General features: G+C 35.0%; 2 protein-coding genes across 5 annotated transcripts in view; one reads left to right on the top strand and one right to left on the bottom strand.

The window, feature by feature from the left end:
* Positions 1 to 16,872, bottom strand: part of LOC121379730 (sorting nexin-8-like) — a 28,324-nt gene extending 11,452 nt beyond the window's left edge. The window contains exons 1-6 of the mRNA XM_041508379.1: positions 16,851 to 16,872; positions 16,618 to 16,742; positions 7,245 to 7,377; positions 3,719 to 3,912; positions 2,503 to 2,620; positions 1,982 to 2,103 (exon numbers count right to left, since the gene is read on the bottom strand). Coding sequence (XP_041364313.1) covers positions 1,982 to 2,103; positions 2,503 to 2,620; positions 3,719 to 3,912; positions 7,245 to 7,377; positions 16,618 to 16,742; positions 16,851 to 16,872 — 714 coding nt within the window. The remainder of the gene's footprint in view (positions 1 to 1,981; positions 2,104 to 2,502; positions 2,621 to 3,718; positions 3,913 to 7,244; positions 7,378 to 16,617; positions 16,743 to 16,850) is intronic.
* Positions 16,873 to 17,169: 297 nt separating this feature from the next.
* LOC121378318 (IQ domain-containing protein E-like) overlaps positions 17,170 to 24,926 on the top strand; it is a 38,627-nt gene continuing 30,870 nt past the window's right edge. For all 4 annotated transcript variants that reach the window (XM_041506432.1, XM_041506430.1, XM_041506431.1 and 1 more), the window contains exons 1-5: positions 17,170 to 17,472; positions 20,222 to 20,269; positions 20,734 to 20,770; positions 21,245 to 21,283; positions 22,305 to 22,394. In XM_041506432.1, coding sequence (XP_041362366.1) covers positions 17,455 to 17,472; positions 20,222 to 20,269; positions 20,734 to 20,770; positions 21,245 to 21,283; positions 22,305 to 22,394 — 232 coding nt within the window. In that variant the 5' untranslated portion in view covers positions 17,170 to 17,454. The remainder of the gene's footprint in view (positions 17,473 to 20,221; positions 20,270 to 20,733; positions 20,771 to 21,244; positions 21,284 to 22,304; positions 22,395 to 24,926) is intronic.

Here is a 24,926-nt window from a genome sequence, read left to right as displayed (position 1 = left end):
ACTGTTTCTCTATGTGTTTGTACAACTTCCTCCCCAACATTCAAAACAAAATATAATAACAATATATCATCGCCTCAGAAACTAGGGTCAGTGGCTTTAACATGTGATAAATGTACACTATAGAAAGAGGTATGCCAGTGTCCCATATATCCACTCTTATTAATAATTTATCATAAGCAAACAAGGACTCCTTCTGTGCCTACCAGACTGAGTATAATGACTATTGAAAATTTATGGAGGGATTGTTATGTAATGTGATACCGGCCTTGGTGGTGTCGTGGTTAAGCCATCGGATATAAGGCTGGTACGTAATGGGTTCGCAGCCCGGTACCGACTCCCACCCAGAGTGAGTTTCAACGACTCAATGGGTAAGTGTAAGACCACTACACTCTCTTGTTTCTCACTACTCACTAATAACTTACAACTAATCCACGACAGTGGACACAGACAGCTCAGATAGCTGATGTGTGTGCCCAGGACATCGTGCTTGAACCTTAATTGGATATAAGCACAAATTTAAGTTGAAATGAAATAAAATGAAATGTGATGTGATTGGTTATTACATAGTTTTCCGAGATCAAATAGACAATAATACCTGCAAAGCGAATGATGTAATTAGAACGTGTCATCATCAGAAAGCAGGACAGGCCAAGTTAACTGTTAAGAGTCAATGGTTAGATTGTAGCCAGTATTTAACAAAAAGGGGGGAAAAGAAGAGACATTTAGTTGGTTTTGTAGAAAAACATTTCAGTTTACAGTGGAGATAACAATGTGGATTTTTTTCAGATTTGAAGGTGTTATTGTCTTATTTGATGTCCATATGGTTATCTCCTAAACACAAATTATTGTTAGGAATTGGTTGGAATTTTAACACTGATCATCAGTAATAACTGGCTTGCACAGCACCAACCATTCATCACATTGGTGGAGCCCATTCCATGTTTTCATTTCATTTCAACTTATTTTCGGACTTATATCCAATTAAGGTTCAAGCACGCTGTCCTAGGCACACACCACAGCTGCCTGGGCTGTCTGCTGAGGACAGTGGGTTAGTTTTTAGTGATTAGTGAGAGAGAAGAGGGTGTAGTAATGATTCTTACACCTACCCATTGAGTCGTTAAACTCACTCTGGGTGGCAGCTGGTACCGGGTTGTGAACCCTGTACCTATACCAGCCTTTTGTCCGATGGCTTAACCACGACACTACCGAGGTCGGTTCCAATCCATTATAACTGATCATTGAAACATCACTAGTACATACCATGGCCTTGAATACCACAATAATCGATAACTAGTTGGAATAAGAAAATCTGTATCCATGACATATCCACTGACAGAACAGGAAAGGAAAGAAATAAAGAAATGGTTTATTTAACGATGCACTCAACATATTTTATTTACAGTTATATGGCGTCAGACATATGGTTAATGACCACACAGTTATTGAGAGAGGAAAGCCGCTGTCGCCACTTAATGGACTACTCTTTTCGATTAGCAGCAAGGTTTCTTTTATATGCACCATCTGAAAGACAGGGTAGTACATACCACGGCCTTTGATATACCAGTCGTGGTGCACTGGCTGGAACGAGAAATAGCCTAATGGGCCCACCGACGGGGATCGATCCCAGACCGACCACACATCAAGCAAACACTTTACAACTGGGCTACGTCCTGCCCCTGGACAGGGAAGGATGCATGCTGTTTGTAAAAGGAATGTTTGAAGTGTCTGTGGTTAACAGGTGCTTGGTAAACTGATTGGCCCTTACTACAGAACTAAACACTGGATTCCCTCAAAACTGGATGTTTTAATGAGCTCCTTTGGACATTTTTCTTGGTCCCAATTACGGGTGCCCGGTTTAGAGAGATTTCACTGTAATAACCTTGTTGTCCATTATTATATCTTTGGTTTGATACTACATGTAATAACTATTATCAAGTGAATTCTGTATTTAGTTCTTTAAAAGAAAAGTGTTTTGACTTACTGATCCATTAAAGGACAAGAAAAATTTAACTAATTTGTCATCGTGAATCTGAGGATGTCTAGCTACAATGTTGATAAATCTCCGCAAACACTTCCTTCGATGTTCAATGAATTCTCGACTAGCTGGAAAAAAATAAAAATTCAGTAGGTGAAGAAACAGATATAAAATATCCTCCGAATATTGACAGTAAATAAAAATGACATGAATGATTTAGTTACTGTATTATCAATATGTTAAATATGAAGTCAAATAAACAATCTAAAGCTCCCAAACACCTTAAATGTACGGTGTGTTATTAATTCAAAACATATAACCTAAATTAATAAAAGTTGCCACTATTTATAACTTTTCCCCAACAATTATAATATTATGAAAAATGGTGCTGGCTGACATACAAAGGCATCAAAACTTGTTTATAGCCTGCTGTGATCAACATACCTGCGTATAAGCAAAAAACAACTTGTTTTTCTTTTGATGTTTCCCTTTTTTATTATACAATGTCATAGAATACTACTACCAACCTCCCATCATTTTCTTGGGTGGAAGTCTTGGAATGATGCGATATGGGTACCGTAACATGAGTAATTCATACAGTGCGATGAAGTCATTGTATCTACGTAGGACAGTTGCTTTACATCTCTGGGAAAAAAAGAAGATTTACATAGATTACAATCAGTAATGCTAACTAACTGAAAGTGAGTGAGTGAGTGAGTGAATGAATGATTGAGTGAATGAATGATTGAATGAATGAATGAATGAATGAATTTTTAATTTAATTTTACAGGGTTTGAAATAGAAAGCAAACTTTGTCCTGCTGTAAAAAAACAAATTAAATACCAGGCCCAAAAAAATGTGGCCTGCTAAGATAAAATATGGCCTGCTGGAAATAATACAGCACGGTGTGAGTTGTGTTGCGTTGCGTAAGTTTTTAACATGCTCATATACCACGGAGGTTTCGAGCATGTCTGCCCTGCAGTTCGATCTCTGGGAGACCAGGGACCCAACCTGGGGCAGAACGGTGTGAGTGGTGAGTTTGGGACAGCTAGTGTGTGAAGAATTAGGACCTGTAAGATGTATTTTGGAGCACTATAAAATTAATTAAAATATACTACAATCATGAGCTCAGCCTCAGCTAAATAGGGGTTGTCCTCCCAAAATGCAGAAGTCCCATAAGGCAGATGCATTAAAACAACACAAGACACGGTTGAGCACATTACTAATTACCTGCCTTTTACCTTGGGTAATACATGTAGTAAATAAGTGAACAGTCTGATAAAACTACATACAGAATACAGAACACAGAATATAATGTGAAAGGAAAGACAAGATATTGGTCGTTAAAAGACTGTTGATACAGATTAGCACTGTGGCTTTGGATTTTTTTATAATTTTAGCAGGTGAATCTTGTTTTTCCCTGCTAGGTCCAAAAAATAGACTGCTTTCCGCAGGCCGCTATTTCGATCCCTGTTTTCTCTCATATACATGTGTATATATATATATATATATATATATAATTATTTATACTATTATTTATATAAAAACTCAAAAAATGTTTTAGCATAAACCAGCAAACAGATTCAAGATCCCTAAGGTACATTTAATGAACCATTAATCAATCACAAATTAGTTGGTATAAATGTACGATCAATCACAAAACTTAATCCGATTCCCGTCACTACAAATTACTACCAGTTAATAAAATTCCACCAACACCTCCCAATTGTAAGTCCTTCTCACCTGGCTCGTCACTTCATATTCCACATGTTTCAGAATTAAGCCTTTCTTTTCAGGCACTAGTTCCACCTTAACGGTGTCAAGTTCACACAAGTCATTATAACTGAAAGCGAGAACGTTCGGATTCTGATCACGACGCACACGCTGACTCATGATTTTCAGGTCGCTCAGATCACCCAGGCTAGGCTTTGGAAGTTCTGAAAATACACAATTATGTAGTACCAATTAGTAAGATATGTACAATGTCAGGTATTTTATATGCACTTTATAGCAGAAAGAAGAGCACACATAACATGGACTTCTATCTGCCAGTCATACACAAATCAAATGGAATCATCACCTCGTGACAATGTGATGTAATCTAGAATATACAGTAAAACCCATCTAAACCAGACACCCTGTCCTGGTTTTTAAATAGGGACTGAGTAAAACGTCTGGTTTTGAGGAAATTCCAGTTTACAGAGGGTCCGGTCTTGAGAGGTTTCACTGTATTTAAATTAAGTACAGTGAAACCTGTCTAAACTGGACACTGAGCTAAACGGGATCCTGTCAAAACTGGCCAACTTTCATGGTCCTGAATGTTCTAAATTATAAAATTAAACTCTTTAAACACCAGATATATACATGTAGGTTAGTGCATACAGGTAAGTAATATATTTGTATTTTTAAAAAGTAAACAGTTAACTTGAATAAATTTACACGGTATACTGGTAATAATAAAATGGCTTCAACTCGTATGTAGCTAATGTCTACTCTGTCAAAGTTTTAGGTATGGAAATCAATCCAGCAAACACTAATCATATTAGCCATATGTGTACTTAAATAGTTTTACTATGTGAACAGTGACACAAATATGCCTGTTTTCAAAACAAGAATATAAGAAATTCTAAAACCATTACCCAAATAGAATTAACAAACTCCGTTAAAACTCCAGTAAAGAAATGGGCAGATGAATCTATTCCTACATCTGTAAAAAGTCATCCAACACTAAATAAATGTTAATGATAGAAAAACAGTAACCAAAGCCTTTCAATACATCCTTCTTGAGCTGTCACATGACTTATTGCACATGCCATACAGATAGTGTTACCAACGGTGTCAGAACCGATACACACTCACAACACGATGTGGCCAGTAAAATGATATATACACAGGGGATGATGAAGTTGCCTCAAGTTGTTTTATGCCCAGGGCCATGGATCTTCCTTGTGAATTGAAAACTGAAACCTATCTATAAACATTTAATTAGGGAAGTTCACATTTTTCTTTCTTTTTAATAGTTATTTTCATGCTAATATCCAATTACAGTTCAACCACACTATATTGGCTGTCTGTCCAGGACAGTGGGTTAGTGGTTACTTGTTAGAGGTTATAGTCAGATAGATGTTGGTGAATAGTGGCCTCACACTTTTTTTCCCTTTTTTTTTAACTGATCAATAAACAATTTCACTACACAGTGAGGAGGAGACTGACACAACTCAAGTGAATGGCAAACGGTAGGTCAATATATTACCTTAGTAATTTACTTGATCATGAGGGCAGGAAGTAGCCGAGTGGTCGTTCTAGGATCGATCACCTTACACTTAATCATTGATGTTAAACTCAAAATGGGTGGGAGCCGATACTGGGATGCGAACCCAGTCCCTACCAGCCTTATGTCTGATGGCTTAACCACTACTCCACCAAGGCTGGTCGGACGTTCATCAATCCAAACTAGCAATGTTCATGTGTCAGTATCCATGGCCATATGTATACGAATTGTAGTCAATCTGGTAAAATGTGCGCTATCAAAAGCCATCCATTTTCTATCTTCTGTTCCCCTTTTTTAAATTCATGTTCTCTTCCAACTTCTCTTCTCTTACAATGTTCCATCATCTCTCTCTGCCCACTTCAGTACCACTGAGCTCAGTTGGTAGAGTGCCTGGGTCGAAGGATCAAGTCCTTGGTGGACCCATTCTCCAATTGTTTTATCTCCCAACCAATTCCCCATGATTGGTACATCAAAGGCTATGGTATGTGCTGTCCTGTCTGTGGTAAATGTAGTACCTATAAAAGATCCCTTGTTGCTAATGGAAAAATGTAGTGTGTTTCCTCTAAATATTATGTGTTACGGTTAAACAGTTGTCTGGCATCCAATAAGTGATGGTTGATTAATCAATACATGTGCTCTAGTAGTATTGTTAAACAAATCAGACTTTATTACCATGGATGGAATGCTGCTGTCAAAGGTGGATATAATATTTTGTGAAATGGAAGAGTGGGATGCAGGACATACATGTGCTGTTTGGAATATTACAGCTATTACTAACTATGAGAGGAAAAGAAAGGAAAGGAATATTTGTTTAACAACTCTTCAACACAGTTGTTGTAAACTACAGCTATTTCATATCGGATCTCGTATATACATGTATTTATTTTGACAGGTTTTTTTTTTTTTTTTTTTTTTTTTTTGATAGTAGGTAGAGAGAGATAAAAAAAAAAGGAAAGCTGCAGTCGCCACATATGCAACTCCGACTGGAAAAAAGCCGTACGGGATCTTTTATATGTACTTTCCCACAGAGAGGACAGCACATATCATGGACTTTGATGTACTGGTTTGGACTGGGAAAAAACTGAATCATTCATAGAGAGATAACAAGAGGAAACCTGCAGTCACCACATATGCAACTCCGACCGGAAAAGCTGCAAGGGATATTTTATGTACTTTCCTACAGAGGACAGCACATACCATGGACTTTGATGTACTGGTTGGGACTGGAAAAAAACTGAATCCTTTGAGGAAAATCAATCCTACAACCCAACATACCTCAGGTGAGTGATCTACCACTGAAATATAGAACCCAAACCCAATATGAGAGAGAGAGAGAGAGAGAGAGAGAGAGAGAGAGAGAGAGAGAGAGAGAGAGAGAGAGAGAGAGAGAGAGAGAGAGAGAGAGAGAGAGAGAGAGAGGGAGGGAGGGAGGGGGAGGGAGAGGGAGGGAGAGAGAAGGAGGAGAGCAGAGAGGAGAGGAGAGAGAGGAGAGAGAGAGAGAGAGAGAGAGAGGGTGAGACGGAGAGAGAGAGAGAGAGAGTAGAGAGAGAGAGAATCGGGCGAGAGTGAGAGAGAGAGGAGAGGGAGTGAGATGAGGAGAGGAAGAGAGAGAGAGAGGGAGATCGAGAGAGAGAGAGAGAGAGAGAGAGATTTTTTTGGGGGGTGGTTAGCAATGCCGAGTATGTAATATTAAGTTTGCCCTTAAAACTAATAGTAGTGACATTGCATGACAAAGCAAATGTTATAGTGATACATAAATTACTGCAAACCTCACCATTTAAAGGGAGCTATTGCCCATGCTCCCAATTAATCACTCCCCTGAAACTAGTTCAAGGAAAGTAATTTTTAGCACCCTTTAGCATGTGAATTTATATGGTATCAGTATCATGGTAATTTATTATCCATATTGGAAGAGAGAAGTGGGAAAAGAAAAATGATCTTTCCCTTGGGAAAGAAAAAAACCTATTTTGTGATGCTGTGATAATGAGACTCTCTCACCTTGTCCTGAGTATGTCTCTAGTAGTTTTTCATTGATTGCCTTCCCCTGCTGTGCCAGCGCCGTCAACGCCAGCGCCTTGTAGAGTCCATTCCGGTTGAGACTGCCTTGATTTGAATCAACTGCTTCCCATATCTATAACACCAAATTTTATTATGGTTAAACACTTGATAAATGTTTACAGAGAATAATACATGTGTACCCGTGGGACACAATTTATCTTACGAGTGGTTGTCAAATGTATCTAATGAGTGAAAGCGAGTTAGCCACGATTGGAAACCACAAGCTGTAAGATAAACCATCTCTATGATGGAATCTATGGAGGAAGAGTGCATATATTCTATTTCTTAAACTCCCTGAAAAGATCATATTTAAATATATAGTTTAACAAACAAACACTGAACAAAAAGGCTGAATGTGTTTAAAGTTAATGACATCATACACACACACACGTTCTAAAATGATATCATGCATTTTTGGGACACTTTGGTCATATAACCTCATATCAGTTACAGCCAATCACAAGCCCAAGCAGTGGTCTATAGTTTATGATCTACAATGGGTCATCACTTACACGGGTATGTAACAAATAAATATAGGAAGAATATATGATTTTACCAAATTGAAGGCCTTTCCATTAAATTACAAAGCTTAGCATTATTAATTCAAGGCTTTTTCAATATTATTTAGTTTTCTAGGCCTTATATGGCTTCACTTCAAATTCAAGTCTCTTTCAAGTCTGTATTAACCCTGAATGTGTCTTTAGTACTACTACGATCACACTAGAAATTATTTCAAATTAGAAAGCTAAATTCCTGGAAACTTTTTTTATATACTTAAGATTTTATTTTTTATAAATTTAACTTTTCAAAATTGTTACTTATATTACTTTGATACAGAAATATTTTTAACATGCCAAAGGTTATTTATGAATGCTACTGATACCTAGTGTGAACTGTTGATGGCAGATACCGATGGGCTGTTGTATACACTCAAGTTTTATATTTATAATGTTTTACGTTAGACAGTCAATCCAGTAATATGTGTACATGTATGTACAATGTAGTTAAAAGCATACAATTCCCCAGTTGCAAAACAATGTGATTGATTATTGTTAACCACCCACCCCACCCCCATTTTGATTGAATGTACAAATGTGTATGGGTATTTAAAATACAACAAAAATATCTCAGAACTCATTTTTTGTAGTTTTCTACTACATGTATATTGTAACATGTATATATGTTTATTATATACATAGCAATAAAATGTATAGATCTATAGAAACCATAAAAAATGATATCCGATGAAAAGTCATATTTTCACTCTATTTTAGTTACAGTGAAAATATAGAAATTGTATTTACTTTTTTGTAAAAGTTCATGATTAAATTATCTCCCTTTGTGTCATTCCTTTATATTTAAGTTTCATGATTACCAATGCATCTGATCGTATTTGAATTTTTTTTTTTTATTAATCATCAGCTGTTGGATGTCAAACATTTGGTAATTTTGAAATATATAGCCTTATAATAGAGAGGAAACCCGCCACACATTTTCCATTAGTAGCAAGGGATATTTTATATGCACCATCCCACAGACAGGATAGCACATACCACAGCCTTTGATATACCAGTCGTGGTGTACTGGCTGGAATGAGAAATAGCCCACTGGGCCCATCGACGGGGATCGACCCCAAACCAACCGTGCATCAAGCAAGCGGAAAAAAATGAAAAAGAAAGGATACGAAATGCAATTATGATAAAATATCTAAAACGAATTGAATACGAAGCAAAATAACGACGACACAATGTTCTGTCATTGAGTGTAAGTTAAAATTTAACGGCATTCAATTTTGGGGGTTTTTTTTGGTTTCTTTTTTTTTGTGGGGGGGGACCGCTTTGTCAGGTATGTTTGCACAGCAGTATTATTAAATAAATGTTAATTTAATAATTAAATAAAGAAAATTTTTATTCAAATTTCTTCCAAAAAGTCTATGGTCATGTACATTTTCTGAAAAAGTTCCATCATAAGAAATATATCATGGCGTTAAGTGTTTTCAATAGGATAAGCAAAAGATATTAACAAAAAGCGAAAGATGGATATAAAACGAAAGATGTATATAATAAATATACCATTTTATAGTGTTTTTTCGCAATTCATGTAAATATGGTATTCACGCATTACTCGTTGACGTAAAACAAGGCTCACCCTGTACATTGCAAAATTAGCCAATTGCTAATTTTTATACAAAATGGCTACAACATTTAGTTTTTGGCTAATAAAATATCCCTCAAAATAACCACATTTTAATAAATTTTAAGAAAATACTTTACACTTCTAAAAATTGGCTAAACCAAAAAAATTTCCAGTGTGAACCCTGATAAAAATCGTATTCGAAAACCCCCATGAAATAACCTCTGTATATGTAGGTATATGTATTGTACATTGTATTTTCAATGCTGAGCAAAGTATACATATAAATACATGTATACACGAAATAAAAAAAAACCACAATCATTTTTATTTCTAAAAAAATTATCCGCTAACAAGGAAGGAAATGTTTTATTTAACAATGCACTCAACACATTTCATTTTACGTTTATATGGCATCAGACATATGGTTAAGGACCACACAGAGATTGAGATAGGAAACCTGCTGTCACCACTTCATGGGCTACTCTTTTCGATTAGCAGCAAGGGATCTTTTATATGCACTATCCCACAGACAGGATAACACATACCATGGCCTTTGATATACCAGTCATGGTGCACTGGCTATAAGGAGAAATAGCCCAATGGGCCCACCGACGGGGTTCGATCTCAGACCAACCGCACATCAAGTGAGCGCTGTACCACTGAGCTATGTTCTGCCCTGCTAACAGTTTACTTCTTTAAAATTCAAAATTATTTAGATTTGTACAGGTATCGGGACTTCAAACGTGATATGAATAAGAAACAAAATATGTAAATTTGTATGCTTCTGTAGGCCTAATTCATGAATTATGGTCATGTATAATATTAATTTAATGTATCTGTCAATTCTTCCTGTGTTTGTAACAGATACAGTGGTAAATACAGGTTTCAGTGATTTTTTCTTTTTTTAAATGGAGGTTTCCGAAGTGTATTAGGAGTGAAGCCGCACTAGCTCTTCTTTTACATGAACACAAGGGGCTGAATTTATGAAGTCTGGTTTTCTTAAACATGTGTGTTTAAGCATTGTAAATATATGTAGTTACACGCATGTAAGTCTAAAACAGCCTTTGTAAATTCTGCCCAAGATGTTTATCTCTGTCACTTATTGTAATACTTTTTAAAAACTTGTGTTAACTTATGTGCATTTAAAAAATCTCCTGCATTTTTGAGAAAAAAAATTCCAGCTTTTTCAACATACACCTCCTGCTTTCTCTTGACTAAAGGTTTGGGATCGATCCCATCAGTGGGCCCATTGGGCTATTTCTCATTCCAGCCAGTACACCACGACTGGTATATCAAAGGCTGTCGTATGTACTATCCTGTCTGTGGGATGGTGCATATAAAAGATCCCTTGCTACTAATGGAAAACGTGTAGCGGGTTTCCTCTCTAAGGTTATATATTTCAAAATGTTTGACATCCAAAAGCCGATGATTAGTAAATGAATGTGCTCTAGCGGTGTCGTTAAACAAAACAAACTATTATTACTGGCTCCAGCCAGTGCACCACGACTGGTACATCAAAGGCTGTGGTATGTGCTATCCTGTCTGTGGGATGCTGCATATAGAAGATCCCTTGCTGCTAATCGAAAAGAGTAGCCCATGAAGTGACGACAGCGGGTTTCCTCTGTCAATATCTGTGTGGTCCTTAACCATATGTCCGACGCCATATAACCGTAAATAAAAATGTGTTGAGTGCATCATTAAATAAAACATGTCCTTCCTTCCTTCTCAGACTAAAGGTTGACAGGTCTGGTGAGTCATCACAGTATGTTCCAGTCAGACATGTACTTAGTGTTTACCACAGGGAAAACACAAAACAAAGAAACTCTACTGTTGTCATAAGCTGTATTATTTATAAAATGCCAAATATTAATCCAGGCTTATGGGTTACTACATACAAGGAAAGAAATTACCCTATTTTCTCCTGATAGCTAAAACAATAAACTGACCCAGTAACTAACCAGACTGACTGTATTTTAAAATATAATTTATTTTTAAATGTCCCAAAATAAAGAATAAAACTGATTTTGCTAAAATTATTTAATTGAAGTACATAGCAAAACGACAGCAATTTTTGTTTAGTACATTTGTAATCAGGATTTTATATTAACGAGGGATAACCCAACTGTGTCCTGAATTGAAGACATGGATCTTTGGTTTTTAATTTTACTGTCTCAAATTTAGTTTTAATGCAGGGCTTGAACTTTAAGAATGTGTTGCCCCCCCCCCCCCCCCCCCCCAACCCCAATGGCAGTCTTGAGCTTGCATGCCAACAGCAACTGTTAAAAGGTGAGTTTTTTTCAGCTAATACTGTAAACATGACTCAAAGGTTATTTTGCTGTATGTATTTATCAAAGGTACAAAGTTGCATGGGGCAATAAAACTGAAGAAAAGAAACCACAATTGCATATATTTTTCCTAATAATGCTCAGACCAAACCCTGGTCCCCCTTCTGGTAGCCACCCCCTAACCCCCCACCCCCATGCCATGATTTTACCAACATTATTTGTTTATTCACTAAAGCTTGTTGCAAGTAGATTTATTTTTGTTAATGATTAACCTTTTTGTTTCTGTGCTCGAATGACGTCATGGACTGAGCCTTATGACGTCATGAAGCAGGGTTACTTTATTTACATTGTTATATGGCACGCTATTATCATCTAATTTCTTTATACATGTAGCTCATAAAGAGAGTGAAATTATGTCTCTAAAGTTTGTTTTTTCTTAAACTACAGCATGCAAATCAAAGAAATCAAGAGTTCGTAAGTGATTTATAATTTCACTGGGTATATTTCACAGTGGGGACAATTTCTAGGCCTAACCTGTTTTATGTTGAAATTGTCAATTTCGCCGACCAATGGGTTGGTAAGTACATGTAGGTCTACTATGTCTAAAATACACAGCTTCCCATATCTGATGCCATAGATTGTTAAGTTGGATCATATTTTAGCTCACTTATGGTATAAAACATATATGATGTTGACTACTACAAATGCTACAGGAAGAAAGAAGCCTGATGCGTCTATCTGAAAGACTGACTGTCTTTGGATTAGCGGTATCGTGTTTCTTCTTGTAGTGCTTGTACTATTCACTGACAAGTATGTTTAATCTCATAAATGCACTAAAACGTGGTCCAACTAAAGGTATATGGCACCAGAGTTAGAATACTGTGTGCATTTTATACACAGTACTTACCAACATCTTGGCCAGCATACTTGTAAAAATGGAAAAGACCCCCCTCCACCATTGCTAATGTTTGTGGTAAATTCCTCACTTACAACAGTACATCTATAAATATGTCATACATAAACTGATTACGTCATGGGGTATGAACATTATACTATTGGGGGTGTTTATGCAACAGACAGGGGCAGCTATAGTACAGTGATAGTGGCATGTTGCATGTCCTTACGTTACGAAAGGGTTAACATACCTCTAATGCATGTACATGTAGTAATAAGCCTGTTCCAAACAAACAACATTTGGAATGATAAAATCCTATTCTTTAGTAATATTCTTCCATTAACTAAGCTGGCACTCCATGTACAGTGGGGGTGGAACATAGCCCAGTGGTAAAACACTCACTTGATGTGCAGTCGGTTTAGGATCGATTCCAGTCGGTGGGCCCATTGGGCTATTTTTCATTCCAGCCAGTGATCCACAACTGGTGTAACAAAGGTCGTGGTATGTACTATCCTGTCTGTGGGATGGTGCATATAAAAAAATCTCTTACTGCTAATCGAAAAAGAGTAGCCCATGAAGTGGCAACAGCAGGTTTCCTCTCTTTATATCTGTGTGGCCCTTAACCACATGTCCGACCCCATATAACCATTAATAAAATGTGTTGAGTGCGTCGTTAAATAAACCATTTCCTTCCTTCTTTCCATGTACAGTGGGACCTAGGTATTACATTTAAACTAATTTAGAAATAAATTTTTTAAATAGACAATAATTAGCTGGATTAGTGATTTCCCTAGAAATTAGGCAAGGCAAGGTAGACCAAACACTTTTGGAACAAATTCACCATTTTTGGGGCAATTGTTTTTCATTAAAAATTAATTGAAATAAACATTAATGTAATTTATGTGCTTGCTTAGCCTTTAATAAATGAATGGCAAAAGATATAAAAGGCATATTTTATTAATTAATAATACCTTTTTGGGGTGTTTTATAAAGGCAATTTTAGAATTAATTACTGAAAAAGGCTTGTTTAATATCAGGGCAGCATGATGCTGATTAAGGCAAGATGGGTGTTAAACTATTGAGGCACCATGCTAAAACAAGCTAGGGAAAAAACACTATTGGTGTATTTTGTTTTAAGATGCAGGGATGTCATTAACAGGTTTCTGCAAATAAATGTTTACTTGCTTCCCGACCGAATGTTGGTACATGTATATATATTTTTATTTTTTTTACATAATTTGTGCATTGAATGCACTGGAAAGCTGATCACTGATTGGTTGAAATATGGCTAATAACTACATATATGTACATGCAATCATCGGCTATTAGATGTCAAACATATGGTTATTCTGACTCATAGCCATCAGGGGAAACACACTACATTTTTCAGCAAGGATCTTTTATATGCACTTTCCCACAGACAGGAAAGCACATACCACGGTTGGAACAAGAGAAAAAACCCAATCAATCGAATGGGTCCACCGAGTTGGTTTGATCCTGCGACACAAGCACCTCAAGCCAGCACTGAACTGACTGAGCTAAATCCCGCCCCTTTTAACAGCAACAACTGTGCCAAACATTGTTTTACTTCATAATTACATACAGTGTACTTGACAATGTTATTACATGTAATACAAACATTAAAGGAATGCTCGCGCAAGGCTTTTGGACTGGTAATTAATATTCAACGATATATTATGCATATTATTGCTTAATATCAACAAGTATAACTGTATAGTTAATTAATAAAACGGTTAAATGTGATGGCTATTATATATAATGGGTTTTAGAACTGAAGAAACAAAACATACCTGATTTTTGCGGATGCATCGTAATGTTCTGTAATAATATCCACCAGCCAGCAATAAGTATATACTATTTTTTAATAAATAAACCACAACTGTCAAAGTGTTGAAATAACTATTATCTTTTGTCCATACATTAACCCACATACGGACATGATAATCGGAGTGTTTTCTTAGTTAATTGGTATGTTCTTTCCGTGGCCTGTACCTGTGGTTCCCGATTGGCAGGTGTATATTTTAGACAGTAACCAGTCAAGGTGTCTAGACACACAAAAAAATATGTCTGTTTTATTAAGATCACAGGGTAATATTGTGGAATAACCACGCGGCCACCCCTAAAATGGTAATATATATAGTCATTATCAGCCTTCTGCTTTATTACTGTAAATAATTATGTAAAACCCTTGATTAAGTAGACTTTCCCATCAAAAATCACAAAACTTACCAATTACGTAGTCCCAAAGAAAAGAACATTATCACTTGGCCGTATCATGAGTGGTTATTTTTGCTCCAATGTACCCTACCAATAGGCCTAATAATATGCTATTTTTCTTTGGTTTTTTAAGAGAGAAAAATACTATAACTCCATTTCATTCTATTAATGCAAATTGAAATATATTTAGAAGTCAGGTTGATAAAAGCAAAGCGCCTTGTTGTAAATGACTGCCTTTGTTTACACTGTGTATACTGGAGTTGGTCGGAGCTGACGTCACTTTGCCCCAAGCTAGAATTCCGGACGCACCGAAAAACATAAGAAAATAACTGCCCCCAGTTAGCAGGAACAATCACATTTTTATTATTATTACATGTGTTGGTGGTCCTAGTATGCATCTTTCCAACACATAAGGCTCTTGCTGCAGTTTACTCTCCCTTTAACACAGAGGTAAAGATAAAAATTACCTTAAAATAATTTGGTACATATGAAAAAATATACATTAGCAAATGAAATAAAGTTTAAATTTGAGCTACTACAAACAATTAGATTGATCAGAAAGTCACATATATAGATACCAATACTCTAAACAGAAAAATACACATTTCAGTAAATAAGACAGTTTATTTAATAATTTTAGTCATTAAAAAAGATATTATTTGAAAACACTTTAACAATGAACGCAAACTCATGATGTCAAATTTGTATGCAGCCTATGATGGTATCTACAGATCGATCTCTATTGTCCGAACCAAGTTGTTAACAACTACAAAAAATTACTCTCCTACCTTTAATTGCCGTTAGATTTCCTCCAAAGTTTGTCCAGACACAAATCGCAAAAAAAACACTACAAATATACAGATTCCACACACGAGACTGCAACGATGTCGCCGATATTGTCTTTGCTGAGATTGCATAGGGAAAAATACATGCAGTTTTCTGCCGTCTGCCATGTTGCTTGTTTATGGAATACTCTTCAAGAGGGGTGAAAGCCTCCAAAGTATGTAACACAATTAATATGAAATCGATGATCTCTAGTGGAATCATTAAAACAATAATAATAATAATTTTAAAAAAAAAGAAAAAAATTAATATGACGTCATCACGTTTGCTTTTATATCATAACATGTTATGACGTTGTTAGATTAAGTCCTATCCTTTCACCCCTCTTGAAGAATATTCCATAAAAAGTCAAAATGGCAGCTGATACAAAATTACATGCCTTTTTCCCTATGCGCTCTCAGCAAAGTCGATATAGGTGACATGGTTATCATCTGGTATGTGGAATCTGTGTCATTGTAATGGGTTTTTCAAGATTTGTGTCTGGACAAACTTTGGAGGAAATCTAATGGCAATTAAAGGTAGGAGAGTAATTTTTCGTAGTTGTTAACAATTTGGTTCGGACAATAAATAAGATTTAAAACACAAATAAAATCTGCAACTGTAATAATGTCAATGTACTTGAACACATGTCTGTCTGCTTAATCACTGTATAAATATCACAATAATAAAATCACTTTTAAAATATTGCATAATTGCAATTAATGATTACCAGAGATCTTCACACACAACTGTCACACTTGACTTGCAGCTGACCAGATTTTGGAAACGCCCACTAAGACCCGTATGCCACTTCTGCCGTCTCCAATCTTACGAATGATATCTGCTCGTGATTGGTCTGTAGCTATCAAGTGATTAACCATGATATCTTATCTTATCAAGTTTAATCTGCACTAAATAAACAATCACATCAACGTACCTGCATGATCACTTGTTTAGGAAGACTCGTTTTCAATAACATCTGAACGAAAATTTCACGATCCACATGTTCTTGGTTTGGACACACGATGTCGTAAATCTCCCGATAAAGAGCTGGAACCGAACCTGCAACAGAAGTGTTAATACTTTAGTACAACGCTTATTATATCTTCAAATATCATGAACCACTGTCACATGCACCCATACCCCAGTTTCGCTTTACTCCCAACTTACCGAAGACTAGGTCAGTCGACATCTTGAAACTTGGTTGTCATGTGATCAAAGACATTTTTAATCTATAAACTGAAGCTCAAAACGATAAAACAAATAAAAATTAGAATATATATATAAATGTTAATGCACGAAATTGTGTTGTAAAGGATTATAAATCAATTCTTAGTGTATTAAAGTTATTGTTGAATTATTATTTTTTAAATGTATTTGTTTCGAGGGAACTTGTTTTTTAGTTTGTAGATTGGTTTTACGTCTATATACTGGCGCTGTTATTTCTTAGCGCAACATTTATCATTTCCAGTGTGTGTCGTTGCGATGACAGGCTTTCATTTGCTTGGTTTCGAAGCAAATTTATTCATTGAATTTTGATTGTCATACATTGTCATTCAGTTGTTTATATTGTCTTTGGAATTTGTTCGTTATATGCATCATAATATTTATGGTTATTTTATTAGCTGACTGCTTTGAAAGTAATAATATTCTAGCGTACTGATAGGCTAAACCAGTTTCAACAGGACCCGGTATTTTGGAAGGTGTGAACGAACCAGAACTGACCCCCTAGGCTGAACCAGAAGTGGTGATGATTTTGTAGAGCATTTAAGCCATGCCTCGAAAAAATCAGGTCATTATCAGAAATGTGAAAAGTCAAATGTATCGGATAATTTATTATTAGTATTAAATTTAATGTTTTTATTTATTTAAATTTAGTGGACAACAGGTCTCAAGGCTCAGTGACACTCGCACTGTCAGGACTGTGAATGTGATTAATGTTGACGACAGTCACTTTGCACACCATTGTTTTGGCTTAGTACACAATGTTATAAATATAACATATCTTTCCGTAATTTCACTTGAAATCCATATTTCGTAAAAGATACAAATTTTTAATCGCAACATTTTCTTCAAACATTTTCAGGTGCATTAGTAATGTTCAAACAAAACATTTTTAATAGCACATACCCAGTTTATGGTTATTGTAAGGAGATGCAAAGTGATGTCATTGGAATATTGATGTCATTCAAATTCAAAATTAGCTATATTACTGCTGTTTACAGGTCAGTATTTTTTTTTTTTCATAACATTTTTGGACAAAATATTAATTTTAAGTTTTAAAAAATGAAAGAAATTAAAAGTGCTATTTGTCAAATATGTCATATCAAAAAATTACTGTTGAATGTGTTTTATTTATTGTGTACAAAGCCAAAACAAGGGTCTGAAAAGTGACCTTAGTCCAAGTACTGATCATAAGTATTCTGCCGTTCGAGAGCTAAATGGACATTTGGACAATTATAATACAATGAAAATGCAGGATTTTTGTATACCAATGAGTAGGCAAACATTTCTGCTCTAATACAACAATAATGCTATGTTTGATGTTAAATACTTTTACACAGATCATTTTCAAATTCATTGGTAACAAATATTTCACATATTAATTATTAACACACACTACAGACAGAATACCTACAGCACCCAAATATGTTTGAATTATATATTATATGTTTTGTGTGGTTCAAATGTCTGTCAAGCAGTCAAACACCAGAGTAGTCTGGGTACACTAGAATGAAATGGGGGAATCAATCTAAATGTAGGGTGTCTGGGTTTTTGCCAGAGAGTAAAATGGGTATGGCGACATACCCCCATTTTTTTATTTTTAAGTTAACTTTTTCACAAAATTAATTACCCTTATCATTACTGTATGATTTTCTTAACCTTAACCCCATACCCTCTGTTGACTGTTTGCATTCAAGTCCATAATGCCATACCCAAGATTTTCTTTCTGGCAGAAATGCTGAGTGTATACTACCAAATCAAATCCCATAGATGACAATAGTAACATGTGGCTAAAACTCCTACCTACATCGTATCAGTCTACATAAACACCACAGATGTAAATGCTACCGCTCCTCAATCTTAAAGTGAATCAGAAAAAATATGGGGTCATGCTGCTCATTTTAGAGATGACGGATAGCATCTATGACTACTCTAGTTCTGCAAAATATTTGAGTACCTTTTTTTTTTTTTACAAGTACCTCATACATGTTTCAGGCACAAGACTATTTGACACAGTGGTACATACTAGATGAAATAAAATTGCATACATTGTTTGTCCAGATGAAACTAATTTTTTTTTTACAGCCAACACACACACACATTTATCACCAATCACAGGACTTGTGGCATTAACTTCTTTATCAAATGTTGGGTACACCTCAGACTTTGACCCAACCAGAAGTTATTTGGTTTAGTACTACCTAGGATCAATCACCATCAGTGGTTAGGGTTATTTCTCAATTCAGCAGGTCTTCCACAACTGGTTGAACAAATGGCCCTGCTATGTACTATCCTGTTTGTGGGATGTTGCATATATAAAACTATCCCTTGCTACTAATTGGAAAGAGTAGCCCATTATGTGGTGGCAATTTGATTCCCTTCTCATTATCAATGTGGTTTTTAACCATATGACCGATGCCATGTAATCATAATTAAAATATTTTGAATGCATCATTAAAGAAAACATTCCTTCCTTCACAAAAGAACATAAACAAGCAGCAAATGAGAAAAAATAGGAATGTTTTTTTTTACATTATTTATTATTAACGGCTAGTAGGTGTCAAAATTCTGGTAATTTAGATAAATTAATTAATGAATTAATACTTAAACAAGGCAATAAACACTTTTTAATTACTGTTCCAGATAATCAAGGATCTTGTATGTACACGTATGTACTTTAACCATTTTCAGTGGTCACTACCGCTGCCATTACGACCTCGGCTTACTAGAACAATTACACACCTGACTGTTTTTAGTAGATATGGCCACCAGGGAACATTTTTATTAACTAGAAATATTGCTATAATCATTATTTTGAAAACAAAATGTTCCCAGATCATCTACATTTTTCAAAGAGCCTCCTGCTTTCAGAGATATGGAACACCCATCTTTTAGTGCAAACAGGACAGCACATAACAATGTCTTTCATATAGTATAGAATGTTAATTAGTAGGCAGCAGACATAAATTGTTGGCTGTTATTGCTGTCACCATCACCACCTATTTATGCTAAAAAAATACACATTTAACCATGTCCAGTATATGGCATGCATCTTTTTTTTCTCAGACCATATCTTTTTAAATATAATTAACACTTTGTAGTAGACTAAATGGTTTTAAACATGCTAAAGCTATATGCTAATTGTCATCAGCTTCTTATTGGTGATTATAACATACTTGTAAGTATAGATCTGTTCGCATGCATAAATGCATAATTACAACCTGATGTATTTATAAATAATAAATGTATATACATGTATGATGCACCAGCTAGTACATGTACATTTATCAAATGCTCTTCTCAATTGTTTTTTGCAGAACCATTATGATGATGATTTTAATTCAGATGACGAACCAGAAACCTTGGTGAGTTAATACTAGAGTGTTTACATATGAATGTAATCACTTTTAATTTTATTACTAAACAGGGTTTTATTTCTAAAATTTGACTTGATACCCATGGATTTGAAATTGGGAATTTTAGCGTTGTTTTACTAAAAGGCTCTTTAATTTTGAGATGGTGGGGGGGGGGGGGGGGGGGGGGGGGGGGGGGGGGGGGGGAGGGGGGACATTCAAGCTAATATGTATCATATAGTGGCTTTGGTTTGACCAAAATAATGATTTTTGGTTTGAAAAGTGATAACCAGACGGGTATGGCCACACCACCACCACCATCACCACCACCATCAAATTTGTGTGATTGAACTGGTATTATCGAAACAAAATAAACATAACAATATTTATATATGGTTAAGACTGTACATGTGTCTTAGAATTTAACTGAATTAATTTGTTGTTAATTATCAACGTTTTTTTGTGTTGCTGTTCAGATATCCCGTAATCGAGCACCAAGAAAGCAGAGACCAGGTGAGTCATTAATTAGGGTCAAGGAGCACAAGTAAATTTAAACTGATGAAAGAACAAACAACGAAATATTATTATTTTAAATGTTTCTTGTTATTTGAAGATGGTAGGTTGTTATTATTATCACTTTTGTAGCCAAATATATTTATACCTGCTGTTTACTTTTATATGAAAATATGGTTTTATATAACATTGATATAGCATATTTTACATGTTTTTAATGATTACAGTTCATAATTCTGTGCAGAATAGAATTAAATAACCATCTTCAAATTGTCATATACATTTATCAGTTTTGTAGTTGATATTTGTATAAGCATGCTGTCTCCACATTTAATGCTTATTATTTTAATTATCACTCTTCTTTATTTTTAAATAACATTAATGATCAGTCATTTACACCTTTATTAAAGTTTGTAATATAATTTTTGTTGCCCAAGGTATTTATTTTCAACATTATTTTGAATTATTTTTTAGTATCTGGAAAAAGGGCATCAAGGAATACCAAGCGACCAAGTAAGTTAATGTTAAAAAATCTGATTTTAAAACTATTCTTTCATTTTTATCTTTCATAATGAAATAACCTAAAGCATTTAAATTGTCCACCTAATTTTGTAATTACTGGTAGTAAATAAAATCAAACACTTTTAATGAATTTATTGTACAAGTAGTAAAAAAAAAAAAATGAAGGGAAATAGTTTGAAATTTGTTTTTGATTATTTAGTGTATTAATATTTGACTTGGTAACATAAGAATATATTTTAAATATACTTAGCTATGATCTTTTGTTTTTGCACACCTGTTTACTCTGTGTTCTAATTTAATTTAAAAAAAAATGTTTTTAATGATAATCATTTATTCATATAATTACCTCAATGTTAACACCCAATTGCCAAATGAATGGGTTTTTTTTTGGTAAAACATTCATTCATTCATCGAATCGAAATTCAGCCAGTCAGAACACGGCCCATTTTCGGTGTCTACTAGTCGGTCCGCACAGTCGCTGGACGTAACTAAATACTTATTCAAAATTCTGCCCACTTCAAACTCATTCTCTCCCCCCCCCCTTGTCCTAGACTCAGTCACTGACAAAGGCCAGAGACTAAGCCCATGACAGGCGTGTGTGAAGCCTTCGTGGCATGTATGCACGTTAATACTTACCAACAACAACAACATTCATTCATTTGTTTGTTTGTTCATTCATTCATTCAGTGGTAGCATAAACCTTTATTTACTTGACCAAGTTTACTTATTACGCATTACCTCTGCCTCGCTCCAGCCAGTGCACCACAACTGGTATATCAAAGGCCATGGTATGTACTACCCTGTCTGTGGGATGGTGCATATAAAAGATCCCTTGCTGCTAATCGAAAAGAGTAGCTGATGTAGTGGCGACAGCGGGTTTCCTCTCTCAATATTTGTGTGGTCCTTAACCATATGTCTGACGCCATATAACCGTAAATAAAATGTGTCGAGTGCATCGTTAAATAAAACATTTCCTTCTTTAATAATTGAAAACATTTCTGGTTTGGATTAGGTTCTCCAGGGAAGAGTCGAGCTCACAGTGTCCCGGCAGCGAGAAGTGGCCGAGACCTGTGGATAAACGCCATTCAGAAGAGACAGACACGTTAGTATTCTTTTATACTGTTAAATTAATTATTTTCAATATTCTTTTATACAGTTAAATTATTTTCAATATTCTTTTATACTGTTAAATTAATTATTTTCAATATGCTTTTATACTGTTGAATTCTTTTCAAAATTATTTTATACTGTTAAATTATTTTTAAAATTATTTTATACTGTTGAATTATTTTCAATACAGTGGAACCTCGTTAGTCCGGAAAGTATGGTTATTAAAAAAAACGTCAGGATTAACGAATTACCGGATTACTGAAATGTACATGATGAGTAACCTCCCTTGATTCACAAACAAAATAAAAACGACACATTTGATTTTTAGAACCAAACATTTCTTCAACCAGTTTTGTTTTGTTGATCCGCCTCGTGGTGTGAATAAGTGCTATTTGCATGTCCGTGAGGCCAGTCTACTGCTTGTCTTAAAGTTAGAAAATGCGATTAAATAAAATGAAATACTGTTTAAGACATGTTGCATTGTTGATACTAAATGTTTGATTACTAGCGACAACAAGTTTTAAATTGTATTAGTCGTGTTTTGTCGTACCGGTTAATGTTGTAAATCTAGGCCACGTGGTTGAGTTCATTTCCACAAAGTGGGTACGTTGTTGAGGAATGCATATTGTTTCTCACTTATATACAATCATTATTAGTTTAAAGTTTCTATGTTTACAGATTATATTTCACACATATTAAATGGCGAAATTATAATTCATATCTGCTATATCTACTGATATAATATAAACTCCAACGTGATACATCCCTCCGCCCCTAGCACAGAAATACAACTCTCTCAAAACCGGTGTGAAACTGAATGAGCATTGTTCCACTTGTGAATGAATGAATGAATGTTTAACGACACCCCAGCACGAAAAATACATCGGCTATTGGGTGTCAAACTATGGTAATGCAAACAAATAAAGTGATGATCAACATCAATATAAGAATTCAAGATTTGAATAAAAACAGTGTAAAGAACTGTGCAAAAATACAAATATCACAGATAGATACGGACGTTTACTCAAAATTTTAATTTTGTGCTGTATTGGCCATTCTCAAAGAGAATGTTACACCCCTGCACCACGGTGAGGTTACAGCACGCGCAGGGGCACTTGTGAAAGAGTCGCAAGCCAGTGTTTTGATAGCAATAACATATAAAGACGTTTCCTTTGTCTTTATTTTGGGTGACTGGCAATACTCTTGAGCTGGACACCAAAACAATTATGAACAGTATTCAGTAATAAATCATACAGGCAAGTTAGGAGGGTAGTTACAAAACGAGGTCACGGGGTACCGTAGGGTATGATCAAAAGTTACCCACTTTTAAAAATAAAATACTCTTCTTTTTTTTTTCTTCATAAAATAAAATAGCCAGTCTGGTCACAGATCAAAGAAATTATATTTTAGAAAAACAACAAACACTTGTGAACACTTGTACTCTATCCGACTAACACTAAATAGACACAGGTGAATGGTTAAATAAACTGCAGTGTGAAACCCCGTGCATCCATTTTATCTCTGTCGATTCTTTGAGCGTTAATTGGCAGATTACTTTTATGTTCAATCAGCGGCGACCGGTCAAATGAAGTAATTTGCCTTTAATTTTTACATTTGGTTCAGAATTATGACCGTCCGGTTCCGGAAGTTGAATATATCTGGATTAATGAATAACTTTACTGAGTGGTCGTTTCGTTTTGCGAAAAAAATGTCCGTATGGTGAGGATTCCGGACTACTGGAGTCCGGACTAACGAGGTTCCACTGTATTCTTTTATACTGTTAAATTAATTTTAATATTCTTTTATACTGTTAAATTAATTTTAATATTCTTTTATACTGTTAAATTCTTTTAAATATTCTTTTATACTGTTAAATTCTTTTAAATATTCTTTTATACTGTGGAATTCTTTTTAGTATTTAAATAGGAATAGGAGGTTATGTCAAAAATATTGAGCTTCATAGTGAGCTAGCTTTGAAATTATAATTTTATTAACGGGACTATTCGGAATTTGTAGTCTATGAAATGGACTGTAGATTATTCTGTGAAATAGACTGTATATTATTCTGTGAAACAGTCTGTATATTATTCTGTGAAATAGACTAAATTATTCTGAGAAATAGACTGTAGATTATTCTGAGAAATAGACTGTAGATTATTCTGTGAAATAGACTGTAGTTTAATCTGTGAAATAGACTAGATTATTCTGTGAAATAACTAAATTATTCTTTGAAATATACTGTAAATTATTCTTTGAAATATGCTGTAAATTATACTTTGAAATAGACTAGATTATTCTATGAAAAAGACTAGTTTATTCTGCGAAATAGACTAGATTTTTCTGTGAAATAGACTAGATTATTCTGCTCACATGCAATACATTAGGGTAAAAGAACCAGTGAAAAACAGTTTGTTATACAAGGCATCATTATGTCAATAAATACATTCATGCATGATTCTATTTGGCAGTTTGAAAAAAAAAATTGTACGCAATATTCTTTGTACGCAAAAATCTATATTAGAAT

This window comes from Gigantopelta aegis, chromosome 8, assembly GCF_016097555.1.
Source record: "Gigantopelta aegis isolate Gae_Host chromosome 8, Gae_host_genome, whole genome shotgun sequence".
NCBI lineage: Eukaryota > Metazoa > Mollusca > Gastropoda > Neomphalida > Peltospiridae > Gigantopelta > Gigantopelta aegis.
This window is presented reverse-complemented; position numbering and strand designations above follow the sequence as displayed.